This window comes from Trematomus bernacchii, unplaced genomic scaffold (assembly GCF_902827165.1).
Source record: "Trematomus bernacchii unplaced genomic scaffold, fTreBer1.1, whole genome shotgun sequence".
Lineage (NCBI taxonomy): Eukaryota > Metazoa > Chordata > Actinopteri > Perciformes > Nototheniidae > Trematomus > Trematomus bernacchii.
The window spans coordinates 4194397-4214436 of NW_022987588.1; the positions used below are offsets into that span (position 1 = coordinate 4194397).

Here is a 20040-nt window from a genome sequence, read left to right on the forward strand (position 1 = left end):
TCATTTTAGCCGGCCCGGCTAAAATAACTGGATGGCCTACCTGCCTGTCAGCCTTCCATCTGTGCACAAACTTATCTCGTGCCCTCATTGGTCATGTGCACGTTCGTGTGTGTTGGAGGAGGGGCTCTGTAAGGAAGTGGCAGATTTTCTCCGGTTGTGTATTTTCAAATTCTAGCGATCCTTTTTTCCCAGCAGCGGGGAAATGTACAGCAATTCATTTACCCAATTCATTTACATGTTCCCAATAAATCAACTTATCTGTTAATGTAATATTATTTTGAAGCCAAAGAAAAGGCAATCTTTATCTGCCTTGAAATATTTTAATATGATATGTACTCATGTAAAAATGTGTGAAGATCAGATTTTTAAATCTACTGAAGCTGAAAATGTGTTATGAACGTGTTCTTCTTCACATAATCCTTTCCATGGTGAACGATTACAACATAAAACCAAGCACAAAGTAAATGTGTTACTTTAATCATCAAAGAGCAAGGTATTAACCTGTGCAAGATTATGGGTCCAGAGTTTAAATCTGATGTTAATCTTGTATAATCCATTGTAAAGCATTGCTATCCGTTTAATGACTTGGTAGTATAACATTTGATTGTAAAAAGTATGACTGCCAGCAAGAGAAATATGAGGTGTATAATTATGCTGTGGAAAGATATAGAGGTTTGGTTTGAATTGTTTCATACATTGATTTTGGTAGAGTCAGATTGTAAAAGAGCTCAATTAAACTATAGGTAAGGCCCATTTGATATGATCCTTAGGGGGAAGACAACTTATATAAAGAACCTCTGAAGAGAATAACTAAATTAAGTAAAAGAATACGCCAGAGCTTTCATGAAAACCGTGCCTTACAGTTGTTTTCCATACTGCTGCTCTCTTTCTCCTACATGTTTTGGTACTAACTGTCTCAACCGTCATGAAGCATTTGCCTCTTGATATGCTTATATTACATTTCCTCAGGCTTACAGGAGCATTCCTCTCTCAGTGGAAGATTATGTATCTCTCTCGGAGAACAGATGTTAAACATATTTTAAGAAAGCTTTCTCCTGTAACAGTTTGAGTGTAATAATTCACCGAAGACATCTGGATTATAGTTTTACATTTTGTTTGAATATTATGGAAAAAGAAGAAGAGAGGGATGAAGCTTTGATATATGTATCCTCAAATATACCCGATCTGGATCCTTTGACATGCTAATCATGTATTTTCTGTAATAACTAACAGATAAATGCAAGTGGGTGGGAGGCAAACACTTTACCTAAAAAATAAGTAGTGGAAAGTAACTAGGTAAAGTACATCTGCTCATGTACTGTACTAAATCATTGCACATTTGAGGTACTTTACTGTTTCCATTTCATACTATTATGTACCTCGACTCTATATATATATACCTAATACTCCACTTATCATACATTTCAATGTATTAGTTATTAGCATTTTCAATTTTACCTAACAATTTTTTTTTTTACGATTCATGATTGGTATATGAAATACCTCAAATTAGCTCCACCTTGATCAACTAAGGCAGTACATGAAATGGTATTGCATTGTATCGATTATAAATAATTTAATAGTCCGTCTGAACTAATAATACTTATGTGTTTGACATTTAAGTACATTTTAGTTTCATACTTCTGAATATATATTTTCAATGCAGCACTTGTAATTTAATATTTTCTTAGTCTGGTATTGCTATTTTCACGAAAGACCAAGTAAATAATACTTCCGCCACATTGAAAAAGGGACTTTTATGGGAACGTTTGCTTAGCAGTATTGAAAGAACATCTGGCTCACCTTTTCCACTGCACATGACGCCGTCTGAAGTCTCACAAATCTCCTTGCTCTGAACCTCGCTCAGGTCACATGACCTTGGGAACTGGCACAGCTTCCCGAACCAGCCCTCCTCGCAGATGCAGTGTCCGCACGAACAGTAACCGTAACCTGGCGGTGGAGGGCAGAAGGGCCTTCATTTAAAAAAAAAAAAAAGACAGAATATGGAGCATGGCCATGAGAAAATAGCAGAAACAGGAGGAAAAAAAAACAGATAAAGCTTTCAGATATAGCCTGAAAAGTCGAGAGAAATGCCACTGAAAAGCAGGAAGAAGGCAATAAACAAATGCAGCTAAACACAGGAAGTTGACAGAGCAGACATTGAACCTTGACAGTAATAGGCAGTACAAGCAGACAGAGCCACAGGAAGATGAGAGAGACGCAGCAGGCTTATTGTATCTTCCCCGGGGACATGAAAGGAACTGTCATCGCTGGTCTTGTCCTGTCCTTAATAAATCTAAGGATATGAAAAACAAAGAAAGGCATATACACACAAAACCAGTTACGTTTAATTGGTTTAAAAAGGCAGTTGGGTGCTTAGGTGCCTTATCCGACAGCATGGTTCTGGTTTTAACAAGCACACACACTCAGTCCCTTATACCCTTCTTCATATCCAACAGGGTCCTTGGATCACTGACAACGTGCTTACTTCAATTCAAATCAAATCATATAGAGGCAGTTGCATCATTGATTGATTCCCTTTTGTTCACATCTGGTTCCAGATGCCATGTTGAAGAGGTGCTAATGAGCAGAGCATTTTCCATCATTTTCATCATTGTTAATCCATACTGTGCTGTTTGAAATAGTTTTAGGGCTGTATTGATTCAATCACAAATGTTCAATTAATAATAGATTGTAAGATGAGGTTTAATGCTTCTTACAGTCCCATCAGCCCAAGACCCTCACATATCATTAAGTATACAAATAAAACAATCATACTTAAATATTTCACTGAGCAATGACTGAACAGATTGTAAGCCTATCAATTATTTCATTCAAAGAATTGATGCCAGATTTTTTTACATTATCAATTCAACTCAATTTCCTTATGAATACTGCTTTACACAGACAAACAAGACATACCAAGACATTTTTAAAAACATGCTTATTTGGTTTCTGACTAAGAGTTAGATGAGATAATCTGCAGATGATTAGTTTTGTTTAAATAGTTCCCTCCCTTGCTAGCCTGCACCTCTTCAAACGTCTGTATCTGATTAGTTATGCATCAAAAGGTCAGCAGCATTTGAGGGTCAAATATAATCTTCATCCAACAATCTCTCCAATCTCTCCAACGGCAGGGCTGGCGCAGAGACGTTTTACCGCTGGTCGTGTGAAGGCAGCCTAATATGTATGCTATGCCAATTAGCATATCTTCACCAGTAGTGAAATACCGGGTATCATTTGTAAGGAATTAAAGAAACAGGATATAAAAAGCTTTAGAGGCACTGGTGTATTAATAGGCAAGCTAGATTTTTCCCTGTGCTTCCTGCATTTCAACTTGAGTTAATACGCTGCTGGTTGTACTATTTCTTCATCTATACCTTACAGATATAAGTCAAATCATTTCTCTGGAAACAGTATACATTGCCATGGTTTGCGCAATCTCCAGCATGTTGAGGGACACAGCTCCCACAGGATATAGCTCAACATCAGCAATAGATCATTCTGCAGCTATAGATAATACATCAATATTAGCTGTCTTTGCTAATGATCTCTCAATCTCTATCACCCCCTCACCTGGCATCCCCACCTTCTTTTCTTATCAATTTCTTCAGTTTGTAATCAATCAGAGGGGGGATAGTGTAGCGAGGATGTGTGAAGGTGGCGTTGTTGTGGAGCTTATATAAATGAAAGTTCGCTAGCTTCTGTCTCAGTTGGAGCGGAGTGGCAGCTATGGCAGGCCATGCATGGCTGCCTCAATCAGCCAGCCTGGGAGAGCGGTTAATTGCTTTGAAGGAACAGCAACCTAGCCCTCATTCAATTAGCGTGCACCTGCCTCTCAAAGAGCGTGCATTGTGCTGTAGCATTTAGAGATGGTGAAGGGAGGCGGTGGCCAATCTGGTTCATAACCCAGCAAAGATCTGTACTGTATGCAGAGAGTGTCAGTCTGAGGCTGAGAGTGCATTGCCACACAAAAAAGGATGGAACTAAGTTATGTATTTTATGATACAAAGATACTGTTAAAGGTGGGGCAACACTTGTATCTTATATAGTTTTAATGTTCTTTTGTTTTTACACAAAAAGAAAATGTTCCCTGTTTGCCCAAGAGATAGAGAGAGAGTCTGTATCTTTAAACATACATGTAAAAAACAAGGCAAAATGTAGCACTACAACAAAGAAAATATATACCTTTTTTTAAAGAATATGTTACACTTGAAATGTTCAAGATTCAGATGTCAGATTTGTTTAAAGTGGACCTATCATGGTATATTTAAATGATATATTGTAGGGCCATACCTATATAAGGTATATTTATACGTTTCTGTTTTCAAAATACCAAACAGATCATGCATTTTAGCCATGCCTCATTTCGCTCAATTTGCACTTTTTTTTTATTAGCTCTGCTCTGCAAGGGCAGATTCAGCGAGAACAGCACCATCTACTGGCCTGGCATATGTACTACAGCGTCTCCAGCGCTTTGGAACGGCAATGGCCGTGGCTGTCTCCTCCTGATTGGTGGAGTTGGCCCAATAGCCGTAGCGCCACTGTCCTGACGTCAGGACAGTGTTCAAATCTGGATCAGTTTTTATCAGATCCGTTGCAGCCCCTTTTTTTTAGAGATTTGGGTATGGAGGAAAATAGAGAGGGTTGTGTTTTCTGACACTTGGTGAGTTCCCTGGAACACCGGGGACACATATTCATGTATAAAAGACGTACAAAAGTGCATTTTGCATGATAGGTCCCCTTTAACTTCTAAAAATTAAATAAACCTTCAAGGGCTCAATTTTGGACTCAAAAAGACTTGATAAGAAGCTAATTCCCATGTGTCACAGAGTTCAGGGCGTAATACTCATACTTGAAAACCAAATCCAAACTGAAGACTTCTCCAATTTTAAACTCTCTGAGAAGCTTTCCTCTGTCTGACACTTGGTTTGAATCCTAGTCCTAACAATGCCACAATCTATTGTGCACTGACAATTACTCGATGAAGCATTCAGGCAATCTTCCTCTACTTATAATGTTTGGAAATATAATGGAACCTCATTATACTTACTAGACATTGCCCGGTCATTGATCAGTACGAAAGACATTGCAGTTAATTAATGTCAATAATGGAAGCCATGCATGAACTGCAAACTGGATGTGTTGTTAATCCCAGGTTGTTAACAGGAGAAATGAAAGTTATATGTTATGGCTGTCTGCAATGATATGTTTCACACTAAACATTTAGGTTTCATACCATTTGTCATGGTGCTTCAAGTACTAATCCTGTGAAATGGATCATGCAAGGACTGCAGGTAATGAGGAATTTACGAGTTAAATAATTTCTTCTTCTTCTACTTCTTGGAGTTTTACGGCGGTTGGCATCCAGCTTAATGGTGCATTACCGCTACTTAAATCATTTCTAAAGATACGATTAATTTTGTGCTCTGAAAGAAGACTGAGTTTTGATCTTTATTGAATTTAACAAACCTACTTTTGTGTCATAGCAGGAATAGTGTTATTCAAGCAGAATAGAGCTTTGAAACCCGCCAGGCAGTATTCTGGCTGAACAGTTATGCCACACTCATGTCGTATGAGAGGAGACATAATGATTGGTTTCAGGCTTTTAAATACCATCCACTCAACATCTGAGTCCTACTTATGTCTGAAATGATGATATTTCAAAAGTTATGATTATGTATATCAGAGTTGAGTTGACACTGCAGTGCCTGAAAAACAAAACAGATATGCAAATCTTGCATCATCCACATTCAGATGTTCAATGTTATTAAACCCACATTTATTGGATGCAAAAATTATCAATGAGCAGCATTTTCCAACCTTACACATGACCAGCTTTGCAGTCAAACAACTGTCTAGAGTTGTCCAATGAGTTATTGGCTTACAATTCAGGAAGTGTCAGCTTTTCTAACATGTATCCAATATCCAATGCCCAAAGGGTGACCAGAGAGGCCTGAAGAGTGAGCATGCATGCCTCACTTGCAGAGTATAAAGTGGATATTTGGGCTGCTCAGGCCTCTCGTTCTTTGTGTTTGGAGAAAACCCTTGAGAGCCATGTTAGTGCTGAGCTGACTGACAAGCTCAACACTGAAGGACTAAATGATATGCAGAGAACCTGTGTCATTTCTCACTTCTCTCCTCTCTCTTGCCTTCAGTAAGGCCCAAACATAAAGGGCACTGTTTCCTGGATTGTGAAGTTATTTTCAGTTTGATCCCCACTCCTTTCTCCAGGTACCTGCATGGTTTAGAGTTCCTCTAAGCCTCTCAAAACACCCAGTAACTTCCCCAGGCTCTGAGTATACATATTTAATTGTCAGACTGACAGCATGTCTGTGTGAATGTGTCTGTCTGTAAGTGCGTAGGGCAGGGCTATTCAATTAGTTTGGAATGGGGGCCGGTTGATGAAAATGATCCAAAGCAAGGGGCCGGGAAAAAGATGGCTTGAAATATGAGCAATCATATTTAAGAGCTTCAGATACAGTAAATACTACAACAGCATAGTGGAGTGCATATATTGTGTTTAATTCAATCAAACAACATAGCCCCAAGGCCTTTATAGATCTAAATGGCAAGTTCAGAACTCAGTAGGCCTACATGTTTCATTTGATTTCATTTAGGTGAAATGATCTAATCATTCACGCAGAGATGCAATCAATGACAGGAGTTGTCACTACAGTATAGTAGGTGGGTTCGAAACCCGAGCCCGTCGAAGTTTTCAGGCATTGTCTACCCCTCTATCTCTCAATGTAACACCCTCTCTGGAATAAAGGCACTATGGCACAAAAAAAAAAAAAAAAAAAAAATCTTAAAAAAAAAAATGGATTACTTTTTAAAATTATACTCAAAGGGCCAGTAAATATCACCCCGGGGCCGGATTTGGCCCGCGGGCCGCCAATTGAATAGCCCTGGCGTAGGGGTTCAGACAGGATATCCCTGGACGGCTGATGAAGAATTGTTTCTGTACAGCTCAGCACACATTGAGCCCCAGTGATCCATTCACATAAATACTGCATCCCCCTTTAAAGGAGACATTTACCCTCATATGCTGCAATGCACCATTGTTAAAGAGTGGCCCAGCTGACCGAAGCTCAGAGTGAAGCACTCACACATGCATATCTGTATGTGTTAAAGAATAGGTCATTTGTTCAGTTTAAGAATAAACACAAATCATTTGATCAACATTTCTCAGAGTTAAGCTCACTGAACTCATACAACTGTCGGGGAAAGCTCCTATTTGTTGTTAGAGGTTTTGGAAAAAATCTGTTTTTGAATCATTGGAAAGCCGTGCATGTGTCATTTTTGTTGTAACAGCACTTTCAATGCAGCAAAGACACAAAAGCAGACTTCAAAATGTATGTATCCAAAAAATACAGACCTTTGTTACTTCAAGTTGAAGAGATGAACAACAGTAAAACAAAAAAGGACAATCAAATAGAGTGCCTTTTTGGCTGAATTAATAACTCATTTTGTGGAAGAAAATATAAATGTTCTCCAAAAGTGTTCTGCTTTTCCTTAGGAGCATCACAATCTGTAATTGAACCCTCCTCTGATTTTCTCTATTCTCTCTGTCTCAGTCAGACAGCAGCAGCCTCAGCTAAGAAGGGAAATATCAATTTCAATTCAGCCTCTAATGTTTTAGTGAATTTTATCCATTACAGTGGCTCTGCCTAAATGGCTCAAATTAAGTGCACACACTTCCCCAAGACCTCAAACAGAAGCTTCAAAGGCTTGGAGCAATTTCTCTCAAACTTAGCTCAAGGGTTTAGTGGGTTGTGGCTGAGGATATCAAAGGGAGCAGATAAGATCACACTGTATTGATCTTCAAATTCAGCTGCTCCTGGCATCCTCTCAAAGTGGCTGAGTGTATGTGGGCACATGCTGCACAAATTGGGTGTCGTTTTTTTCCTCTGCAATAATTAGGAGATGAGTGTACGTGTGTAATCCAGTCAAGTACATTGTAGCTTTGGAAATATTTTCTCTATTTAAAATATGTTTAATTGAATAACTAATGTTCCTCAACAACACGAGGGGCAACGGGTTAACATACAGTAGGATATCATGTTGAAGGGAAACAACTCAGTTTATAAGAAATCATGCTTTTCTGTCACAGTGTAAGCCTACAGCTAGAGTGGCTATAAGTACTATGGTACCCATGAGCCTCAGCAGTCGTTTCTATGGAGAGGAAGGCCACGAGAGGCAGTAGATGAGAGCAATACCAATTTGTAAAGCTAAGCCATTGCAACTTCAAAGAAAACCCATCGCTATGGCAGCTAATACAAAATTAAGAATAGACTTTTTAGCAATCTGGTAATGGGAACCATAGATGATTTGTCTTAATTCGTTGTACACATATTTGCAGTGTAGCAACATCTTAAACCTCTCCAACTTTCTTTCTGTAAAGCTAGCTTGTAAAAGCGTTCCACGATTGACTCTCTTAACAGCATTAACTTGCCCTAAATGTATTCATGTTACCTGTTCATGCATACAGTAGGTGCACATCTGTGGGATTGAATTATAAATCAAGTGTCAAATATGACTAGAACGTTACAAGTGATTGTCTCATTTGCCTCAAAATAAAATACAGCTTTCAAGACATGTCATGAGTGGCGCTATAGGGACAGAAAAAGATAAACACCAAGTTAGATGCTAAGTAGAGGTAAGGAGGGGTCAAGGTAACATGAGAGTGACAGAAATACACAATCTATGTCTTACAGTTACACTGGTGGTGCAATAGAGGATATAACCCTGTAAAATGAATAAAGCCTGAGGCAGCTGTTCGTAGTACGGGAGTTTTTCTAATAACTTTTGAACTGTATCAGTTTCCCTGCCAATAACATTAAATCACCAAAAACCTCTCCCCCTGTAGAGCAAGATCTGTGCATGACTCATTAGTCGGGTCTAATCCACTGGTGATTTTTTTATTTCCAGTATGAAAATTCTAATCAGAAAATGTGTTACTGTTTTCTAAAATCATTGGTACGTGCCACCAAAAAAATCAGTTTGTACAAGTGTTTTTAGCATGAGGCTCATTGTTTATGCCGAAAAAATGAACAGCACTTTTACTTGCTGAACACTTGACTGCTATTCACAGCTTGAACTGTAATGGTGTAACCCAGACTTGCCATCTGTTTACTGTTCCCTCAAATCCCTCTGTAGCTCACAGAACTTGAACAGCCCTTAGTGGACACAAAGATTAGACGACTGTGTGTGCTGTGTGTGTGTGTGTGTGTGTGTGTGTGTGTGTGTGTGTGTGTGTGTGTGTGTGTGTGTGTGTGTGTGTGTGTGTGTGTGTGTGTGTGTGTGTGTGTGTGTGTGTGTGGTGTGCGTGTGTGTGTGTGTGCGTGTGCTGTGCGTGTGTGTGTGTGTGTGTGTGTGTGTGTGTGTGTGCGTGCTCTTACCTCCACAGATCTCCCCACTGATGTTCTCGCACTGACGGTCGTCACACTCACAGTTTTTGCCAGTAACACGACTGTCTCCAGGTGGATAGCAGGTACACTGCCCACACTGGCATTGACCTAAAACAAAAAAGACACATGTCCTCACATCTGAGCAGTTTTTCAGAGTTGTGTGTTTTGCATAGCTGCTCAGAATAATCTTTCTTTTCCTAAAGTGTGACATATCATCCTGAGTTCTTACTTTTAATTCAACCGGTATTCAGGAGAGTCATTTATATACACACTGTAAAGGAGTCATTTTAAACTAAATCTGCTTACATCATCCCCTGCAGCCACACGGGGAAATCTTATATGTAAATCACTCACTTTAATAAACACTCACACACACCTCAAGATGTTGCTATCCCACTTCAATCAGCGAGCTGCCGGTGAAGAAGGCCACAGGGGAACATAGTGGGTGAGCATGCTCTGCTAATGGTGAAGATCATTCGAAAAACATAATCTATTCAGAAATATCATTGGATGTGTGCAGCATACCTGCTCATTGATCATTTTACCAGGCTGCTCAGAGTTATGTTAATGATAGGTTTAGTGTGCTGTAGGCCAAACGCACATATATTTAAAGGCTTAAATGGAAGAAATGCCTTCTAAGTTCATAGTTAGAGTACATTTTCTGACAATGTCCACACTTTGAATGACATATTTTGTAATATATACAGACTTTTAGTTTAACTTTTTACAAGAAAAATCTATGTTTTTTGCTCTCAACTTTGATGAAAAGACTGTCCCATCTGCTCCACTGATGTGAATTGATGTCAAATACGATATGCTCACAGAACAGTAATGCACAATGGTGACTTTACATTGCATCTGAAAGAAAGGATAGGTTTCTCTCAATCATAGGATTCATTGCTATTAAACTTCAACCTAAAGTAAAGAGTGCATTTGTATTACCATCTTAGATAGAGCTTCAGGATTACAGTGCATAATAGAAGGCTTTACCATAAACTATGCAATGGTCTTCTGACTGACATTCTGTAAGACTAACACACACACCTAAAACACACTTGACAGCTTTTTAATTTGAATGTTCCCATCCAAATTCTGCGGTTAAACGACATCCAGACGGGCTACAAACAGTAGTTTGTTGTTTTTATTGAGCTGGGTCCTTTCTACACAATCATTATTCACACTAAGTGTTTCCCTATTTGTAGCCCTGCTGGGCACATGCTGTGTTTAGTGGCACTCAATAATACCTCAAACATATCCATAATGTGAATGTGCCTTCCTTTATCTTTTGATGACTCATTGAATGGAATAAGGGGCAATAAATACCATGAATTGGAAATGGCAAACATGAATTTGCAAAACAGCCACTCGACTGACAGCGTCATCTAAATGTGTTGTTCATGTCACATCACTGTCACTCTTTATGACCACACACGCACAACCTCTCTTCCTGCTCCACATTTAACATACCACCATCTGCTCTGGGGACTTAGTTACCCTAGCAACCGGTGATGTCATAACACCCCTGCCTTATCGATTATCTCTGTACTCGTCAAACCGTCTACACCGGTGTGTGTGAGTTGGTCTGCGTTTAATGTTTAATTTGTCATCCTGTCTGAGGTGAGCAACACCTTAATGGCAGTCAGAGACAAGCCTCAGATGTTTTGGCTCTATATTCATGAAACATGGCACACAAACATCAAAGTACATTCAGTTTTTCCATCTTAGTGAGCAGATGTGCAAGCTCACTTATGTTGCAGTGCAGCACACACGGAAAAGGCGTTAAAGCAGGATGAATACACTGTTAACTAGATGAATATTTAATCAACAAGTCGTAGGGTGGGCTTGAGTAATGGTCAATCAAATCAGCTCCTCTCATTAGATGCAGAGTCCTCATGCAAAAAGGAACACTTGCTTATATGACTATACATGAACTGAAAACCTATTTCCATTTTCATTGATATGCCTTGCAAAGTTTGGCTCGTTGAACATTCACGGAGCTCAGAATACTTCATTAAGTATGCCTCACATACTCCTCGATTTGTGATGCATAGACCTGAAGTCTCCGTAGAATAGCTTGAGGTTCAATGTTCAAAAGTACAAAAGGTTGACGACTTAATATTTCAAACCAGGTGCCATGCAAACAAAATACATAGAAGTATTTGACAAAACAATATCTTACACATAGTGCCGCCGCCTGTTATTAAAGACAGCAGATAAAACCGATGGTAAAAGCAATTAAAGGAGAAGCCCCCAATAAAAAAAGTGTTATGATTCATACAGCGTAAAAGAATCAGATGGAAAGCTGCAAAATGAAACATAAATGATAGATTTATGTGATTTTGGAGATGTCTGTGTGTCAGCCAGCCAGTCTGAGTTTCACATTATCCCAACTTTCTAAAATGGTCTGAACCCGATGGAAATATATGACTTTTTTAATGGCAAAATGAGTACCGAAAATGTGCTGCGCCGGCTGATCTGCATATTACAACCAATGCTGTGAGGCTCCTCTCACCATGAAGCTGTGAAAGTAACACACAGTAAGAAATGCAAAAAAAATGCTCTTGCATCCTATTTATTCTTCATTTCTGCAGCTGAACAAAAACAAACCTCACTCAACAAAAAAGTAGGCTGCAGTGTTACATTTAAATGAATTGACTTAGGGAGGGGTGGAGGAGTTTTATATCAACAAAGCCCTCTTTGACCAATCCATTCAAATCTCAAGTATGTTATCCTTGCAGTGATTGCTTGCCCTTAGTTGTTTGGTTTCACTCAGACATAAGTTAGATTATGCAAGCAAAAGACACTAACTGCTATTTCACTGCGCTTTAAACCCACTTGAGAAACTCAAACTTTAAACTTTTTAACATGTTATTTTAATCTCTCCTTTTTAAGTTTAAGGTAGTGCAATGACACATTAGAATTCCCCCTCAAATGAGTACAGTAAAATACTGTTAAGGTGCCGGTACGTGCTGTTAAATATTAAAAGGGACATACTTTATGTCTTCTACATTCCACACTCCAGTAAGCAGAGAAAGGAATCCCGAGATCAGCAGAAAAATGTTGAAGCAGGTGTTTCCTTGAGGAAATACCGCAGTATAAAACATGTGCTATGCACAAGCGTCTTGCCTCCACCTCTCAGGAAGAAAAGCTCTGAAGTTTCTGTTTCAAATTTCAAGGCTTTTCCGCTCATACGGCCATCTCTACCAGCCGCATTCATCCATGGCTAAGAGATTTTCTACATCTGTCTCCTTCAGTTTCTTTCTCTCTCTCTCTTTCTTACCCTCCCACCCTGCTTCCTGTCTCACTTCATTGTGTTTTTCACAGACCTTCCCTCTCTTTCCCTTTTCTTGCCCTGCAACCACTGTGATCTTCCAAACAGTAAGACAAATGGGCATCCAGTGGAAATAAAGTGAAATAAATAAAACCATGATGCACACACACACCACCCTAAACACTTAAGTATGCATGCATGCACAGTCACCCTTCCTCCTTACCACAGCCCCGACAGTTTCCTCCTCTGTCTATCCGAGCAGAAACTGTTAATAGCACATAACTTGGACTTATGCTCAATGCATTTGACATATAAATTAATAGACATTAATTGTTGACCTCGGCAGACGTATTGCAGTAGTCTAAATTGGAAATCCTGATCAGAAATATGAATTGAACACTTTGCAGTGTGGTGTTAAGGTACCATTAATATGTCACTGAATAGATTGCGATGGCTATAACAAAAAGCAATTTTGAGAAGGGAAGAATGTATTGATCCCATCAGTTGTTCTATGGAGGTAATTTAAAGGTACGGCTTAATTAAGTCTCCCAGCACAATGTACTCTTGGAGTTTCATTACGAGCAAAGGGCACCATGCCAGAATTGGTTTAAGGCAGTCCAAACATTCAGTCAAAAAAGGTCTACTATAGAACACACCCAATAGTTAATGAATAGCTGATGTATTCAAAGGAAAGGCACCAAATTGCTTCTTTTCATAGAGCGCACTTAACTGATATTGAGGCTTCATATCGTAGTCACAGTATTCAAGTGTAAGCTTCGTTTACCATATTGCTGCCAGATTGTTGTTTGCTCATGCTGATTTTAATGTAGTTGTCTCCACGGTTGCAACCTTGCCCTATGTGTTTCAAATGGCCACTATATTAACATATCCTAAGTTACTGTCAGCATATCACCTCTTTCATTTGAAACACAGCATCGACTGAAAGGATGTGGATTCCCCACTGACTTTTCCCACAGTTCAATGAAACAGGAAATCAATGCTTCACATTAACCCCTGATAAATCTGCAGAGCCCTGAGACTAAGAAAGTCGTGCTCCTGGTAGTTATGTCCCACTGAGCCTTTTTCTTTTTCTCTTCTCATTTTGAAGTACATAACCACTGATACTGTTGGCGTTACCCAGAGGATTACAACAATGTATAGAGCAAACTGAACGGAGAAGTGGTGAACAGTGCCCCATATTTCACTGTGAGGCTGATTGATTAAGGTTGCAGCATCAGTATAAAATGCAGGAACAAGAGATGCCTCAGAAGACTGCACCGCATATATGATTTATCTTATCATCAAAAAGCTATAGCTTACTTTGGAACAACGCAGCTTGTTCAGATCTAGAACAATGATTATGTAACCTTTGTTTATTGATACCTCCGGATGCAGGCAAGGCCATACCGTCATTTTTGTTGTCAATTCGTCAAAATGGATGACCTGTCTTGCAAATGATGTCATTCCAAATCGGATGTACAGACGTTTGACTGTGTTTAAATACGTTTTATCTTTACTCAAATGTCATGAATAGCACACCTTCTGAGTGCTGTTTGGATGAAAACATCACCTGCTAGGCTGTCATTTGTCTTTACTTCGCACAACAACAATATGCTTAGAGCGATATCCAAGTTTCTTTTCAAACCTGCTGATGAATGGAATGTGAGTTTTACCTCTCTCAATTTGTTATATGATTTTTCAGTTAATACAACATATTGTAATTGTGACCATGGGGCATTTACAGTATGTCAGCTGCCTTCAAAGATTAATCAGCACAGATTTGCAAAAGGTGAATAGTTTGTTGTACATTTTTGGCAATAAATATTTGGGATTTTATATTGTGTAGTTCGGTAATCATAATCACTGGTTTAAGCATCAATTGATGAAGCAATTTTGGCAGTTAATGAACCTACTGCATGTGTCCTCTTAAAAAAAGCTTTTGCCTCACATTTAATTTAGGCTTTTACTCCTTCAAATGATTTAAAGAATGTTATATTTGTTGAAACTCTTTTTTTTATCCTGACAGCACTCAATTCATTAAAAAAACCATCATTTTTTCCTGAGCTCTATAAATGCCACCAATCAGGATTCAGCATTTTGTAATAGCTCACTATGCATACGCAACAAACAAACGGCCTCTAAAGCATATCGTTTTTCTAGGCCTTAAATATACTCTATCAATCATCCTCATGATCATCAATCAACCGGCTCAAGGGGGCATGTCCAGCATACACATTGATGTATGTACACACTACACGGTATGTTGAGTGGTTGCTTTTTTATACCAGGGCTTGTTTAAAGATGCAATCAAATTTGATGCAGCGCACCCCGGTGGTTTTGCAGCCCTCTTAAGGACGGATTAAGAGATGTGAAACACAGGGAATGGCCTATTTAACACCAAGAGGTGAGGACAGAATACATCAGTAACCATGGCAACAGGAGCAGACGGGAAGACCAGGTACCTCGTCCGAAGCAGGTCAAATTGGACGTTCCTTGACACTTCTTCATGCTGCTCTCCAGAGACAGGGAGCAGGACAGAGGATGCTCACACTTCTTCCCAGCCCATCCCTCTTTACAGTCACACGTGCCACAATTGCACTGGCCATGACCTGCAAAAACAGGTAGAGGAAGCAGAGAGGTCAGATTAACTGGGGTCTTTGTACAAGGAAAATACTAATAAGCGTATTGAACGGATGGAGGAGTGAAGAAAGCACACTTGGCAAGGTGACAGATGGATAGGTTATGGAGCAGTAAGGAGATCAAGAGGGGAGTTAGTGTGTAAGAGAGGGTAAAAAAGGCGAGCAAGGGAGGTTGTTTAATAAAGGGGGCAGGACACGCTTAATGGGATGAATTTAGTATCCTTAGAACTACAAATATCACTGTATGGCCAGCTCTAATCGGCTGTATATGTTAAGTGAATTCATACATGGAGGAATGCACCAAATAACTGTTAACGTTGCATATGCTAAGATGCCGCAAGCATTTTCTAGTACATACACTTTTAGAAGGGATAGCGAGAGCATCCATCATATTTTGTTCATTAATTCTTTAGAGAAACAGTAAAAAGGTCAGTCCCCACCCTCCCTCGTGCACGTTATACAGAAAGTTCACTTTAATGGCACCAGAACAGAGTATTCAAAGCAGATGGAAAGCTGATGTTGGTATGCAAGAAACTGCTGTCTTTTAAATGTGATGATCAGTTTGATACAGACATTAACATAATGATGTACCAGAAGTCATACATTGTATGAACCACTATAAGACTTTAACATTTTGGGAAATATGCCAATTTTTACTTTCATGCTGAGCATCAGAAAGAGAGATGTAACTCCCACATACATACCGTAGCTAAATATATAAATATGTAACTGGAGCCAGCATCAACTAATCTTAGCAAGAAGATTGAAAACAACAGGAAACTAATTGGGCTCCATACAAGTTAACAAAATATGTCTTGAAAAACTCTGAAGCTTACCAACTCAGACATTTGTCATTTTTTGTATTTGTACAAGCCCCGAGTACAAGTGTAAATGTGCTGTTTTATAAGGCATTAAAAGCTGGACTCTGTTTTGCTGGTAACTTTGTTTTTTTGGGGGAGATTTTCTTACCTTTTGAAAGAGCTGTTCCTGTCCGTTTGCTGTCTTTATGCTAAGCTATGCTAACCAGCCGGGAATAGGGTTGTGGTAACAATCTACATGTATACATCTGGGCAAATAAACACGCTTATTTTTACTTTCTTGCTGAGAGTAAGATGAGAAGATCAGTACCAATCTTCTTTTCTTACTATTGTCAAGAAAGCGAATAAGCCTATTTCTTTCACATATCCTGAACCAGTTCTCTTAACTATTTTTAAAGAACATTCAGGATTTCTGTAAATGTCTTGCATACAGGAATGTGAATCCAGAAACAGCATGCTGACCTGTGCAGTAGTCGTCCGTGTATCGGTCGTAGGTTGGGTGACAGGTCCTCTCATCGCATTCACAGGTGTCTCCGTGAATATCTCCCCAGTCGCCAGAGGGATCTACATCGTGACAGTTACACTCCCCACACACACAGGTCCCTAGAATAAAATCACACACACATACAGTATACAGTAATGTAAGAATTCACCATTGTAATTTCTTTCCCAGTCTTACAGTAGAGATACATCTGTCATGTGCACTGGAAATAAACAAACAGAACAATGCTAAATCAACTCTGACATTACTAACTTGGATGCAGGCTTCTCACTGAGATTTGGATAGGGATGGGATGGGGGGGATCTATTTTTCTACTTGAGGTTAAACACAACATAATGAATCCAAGTTTTCCTTCTGTCTTACTTTTTCATCCTTAATCTATGCATTTCTGTCTGTCTCTCTGTCTCTCTGTCTCTTTCTCATTTTTCGTTTTACATCTTGGCCCGGGCAGCAGCCAGTGGAAATCCCATTTTCTCTTATCAGCAGTGACAGAGCAGGGGAGACCCCGGGGGAGCCGGGCCAGCTGGCAGGCCTGCGGGCTGTGGCTGGCGCTTGTCTGGCACTTGGCCCTATAGGTTCGGTCTCCTCTCCACCCTCATAACCCTGGAGCCCTGGATTTATAGAGCCATGCACTTTAATGTCTGCCACAAATGTCACATCCTGGCTTTACACGAGCAGTAGGAAAAAAAATCTATATCAACCTATAAAACATTAAATATTTTGACGAGAAGAATCCTTGTTTCTCAACTAAGGCAATCTCTCACCACACAGAAGGGGAATTATTCCTCTGTTTGTGCCTCTTGCAGCAATATCATCTCGATTCAATTTGTTTTGATCATGAAATTATATGCATTAATTTAGCCTCCAGCGTTTTTGGCTGTTATCATTTTGACAGCACGCCAGTTAGTTCATTAATAGCTCAACTGCGGAGGCTAGGTGACCCTAACAGACGGAGGGGTCTTTCATTTTGTAGAATGAAACAGAGTAATATATTAGGTGAGTAAGAAATAAAGGCCACAGTTCAAATGAATAGAGAAGGAAGAAGTTTCACATTCTCATAAAAATACGTCTGTAGTGGGTGATGAAATCAACCCTCTTGTGTAATCACCTTCCATGATCCATCTACCATAATCACCAGGAATGATCTTCACAATGCGTTAAAGGAGGATTAATTCAGAACAAAGTGGTAACATGCCATATGGGAATGGGAATTAATAATATTTCCCATTTTAATCAGTAGTAGCTGTAGTAGTATAATCAGTGTGAATAGAGCAGATTGGAGAGATGAGGGTGACGTTGTGTTTTACCAAACGGGGACTGGAGCGAAACAGGATTTTATATTTTGAGCAAGGGTCACACAACTGACAAAGTCTGACATTTGTTGCCAGTGCAGTGGTAGTGGTAGCATTTTGAGAAGTGCATCAGTCAGGTTTACCTTAAAAAAATTTAATAGAATGAAGAAAATGAGTGCCAGAAATGTGAAAAATTATAATTTCCCAAATATTATATACTTTCTTTTCTTCCATCAATTTTAAATACTGTTAGCCAGGATAAGGTTATATCCACTTATTGCAGATACGTTGTAAACGGATACTCTTAGATATGAGACATGTTTATAGTGGCTGTCAGTCAAATCTTTGAGATTTCATGAAACTGATTAATGTTTCTTCCTTTCTTAACACCAATTTAGCTGCTGCTCAATGTAGAGAGGACGAGAACTACATCTAAGCTGAAACCTGCATCTTTTCCCAAAGTACAACCATTTTTCAAAAGGGAATCAATTCATTTATCAATATCACATAATAAGCTTTTGAAAGAATTGTAAAATGCTGATAAGCTAATAGAGAAGCAGAGAAAATGTGTTCAGGGTAATTTGAACTGAGATGGACTTCGTTTTAATTGCAATCCTATATTTTCTTTCTGTCTGATAACCTTTGAAATTGTAACACCTTTGACTGACCTTTTCTGTACTTAAGAAGAGTACAATGGTCTACTACACCATTAACACAGTGGATGGTTGTCCATGCTGTGTCAGCTGTGCACTTAACCATAAACCATCAGGCTCTGTCCATGTAGGCTATCATTTAGCCCGACCACTTAGCCAGCCCTCAGCCAGTCCACTGAAATTAATTTTAAAGAGATTGACTGAAATCCCACAGGATCACTCGAGTTACGTTAGTGAGGCTATTTCTCTGACTGTGTCCGCCAAGCTCTGTTGACTTTCAGTAAAATTTACATGAGTATTTCTCATCCAATCTTTTCTCTGTGCAGTTTTCTTTTCTGTATTTCTTCTTCTCCCCCGTGTCTCTTCCCTTTCTTCATTCTTAGTTCAAAAGGTGGATGTCAAAGTGTCTCTTTTTTATATGTCATAGTCAGATAGCAGAAGACAACTTGGGTTCTTTTGTCACACATGTGGGAAAAACTGGCACTGATCAAAGATTTCTTTGAATCTTTGTTCAGCATAAACACCATTAATTTCTTCCCCAGTGTTGCACTACACCAGGATAGTGTCTCCTCCTCCTAATGACCTGAGATAACAGACAGGAAATCACCTGATGCCTTTTATGATGTTTGTTTCCTGTTTCGTGGCAACATAATTCAATTGCAATTGTCACTATAGTGTGACATGGACTCAAATGGGTTTGATGGAATTAACCATTGGCAGAAATTCCTGGCAACCATTCCTCTATTTGTTTTTCTTTGTGAATCAATGATATTATTTATCCGAATAAAGGCTGTGGAAAATAGCTGTTTTCCATAATTGTACATTTTGGATGTTATACATTTTAGATGGTGGTTTAAAAAAATATTTAATAACAAATCTGAGAATAATTTAAGTACTGTTCTGGTTTGAGGCGGGTAAACAGACCTCTGTTGCTGCAGATTTTCCCATCTGGAGCCTTGCATTTCCGCTTGCTTTCCCATGGGCTGATGTCACACTGGAATTCACATTTGTCTCCATGCCAACCAGCAGCACAGTAACAGTTTCCACAGTAACACTGGCCATGGCCTGGAAGCAGATCAGAATGCACATGAAACAGCTGATGAGTTCACCTTTATCAGTAGATTAGCCGTCAGTTAAACACACATTTAAATATTCAGTGTTTAGGATTTTAAGATGGCTGGATACTATTTCAAAGCCCTGTATTTTGACAAAATTATTATTATTCAAAATGAATATCACTCTTAATTATACAAATTAAGATTAACACCATTTTATTTGCCATCTTTTCAAGACTAGCTTTAGAAACAAATTAAGCTTTCTGTTTTTCTGACTTTGGCCTGATACGCTAAATCCATTATTTAGCTTTGAAAAGGAAATGCTTAATTAACATTGGGATCAGGCACTGGAACAACCTGCGGGGAACAGGGATGAGTTTAACAATGCAGTCAGCTAGAG

The 20040-nt window shown here is 39.1% G+C and overlaps 1 protein-coding gene across 1 annotated transcript in view; it reads right to left on the minus strand.

Moving 5' to 3' along the window:
* Window positions 1-20040, minus strand: part of itgbl1 (integrin, beta-like 1) — a 35196-nt gene that overhangs the window by 4414 nt on the left and 10742 nt on the right. Inside the window, exons 5-9 of the mRNA XM_034128755.1 lie at window positions 19510-19650; window positions 16601-16741; window positions 15144-15290; window positions 9402-9518; window positions 1804-1950 (exon numbers count right to left, since the gene is read on the minus strand). Of these exons, the coding sequence (XP_033984646.1) occupies window positions 1804-1950; window positions 9402-9518; window positions 15144-15290; window positions 16601-16741; window positions 19510-19650 (693 nt within the window). The remainder of the gene's footprint in view (window positions 1-1803; window positions 1951-9401; window positions 9519-15143; window positions 15291-16600; window positions 16742-19509; window positions 19651-20040) is intronic.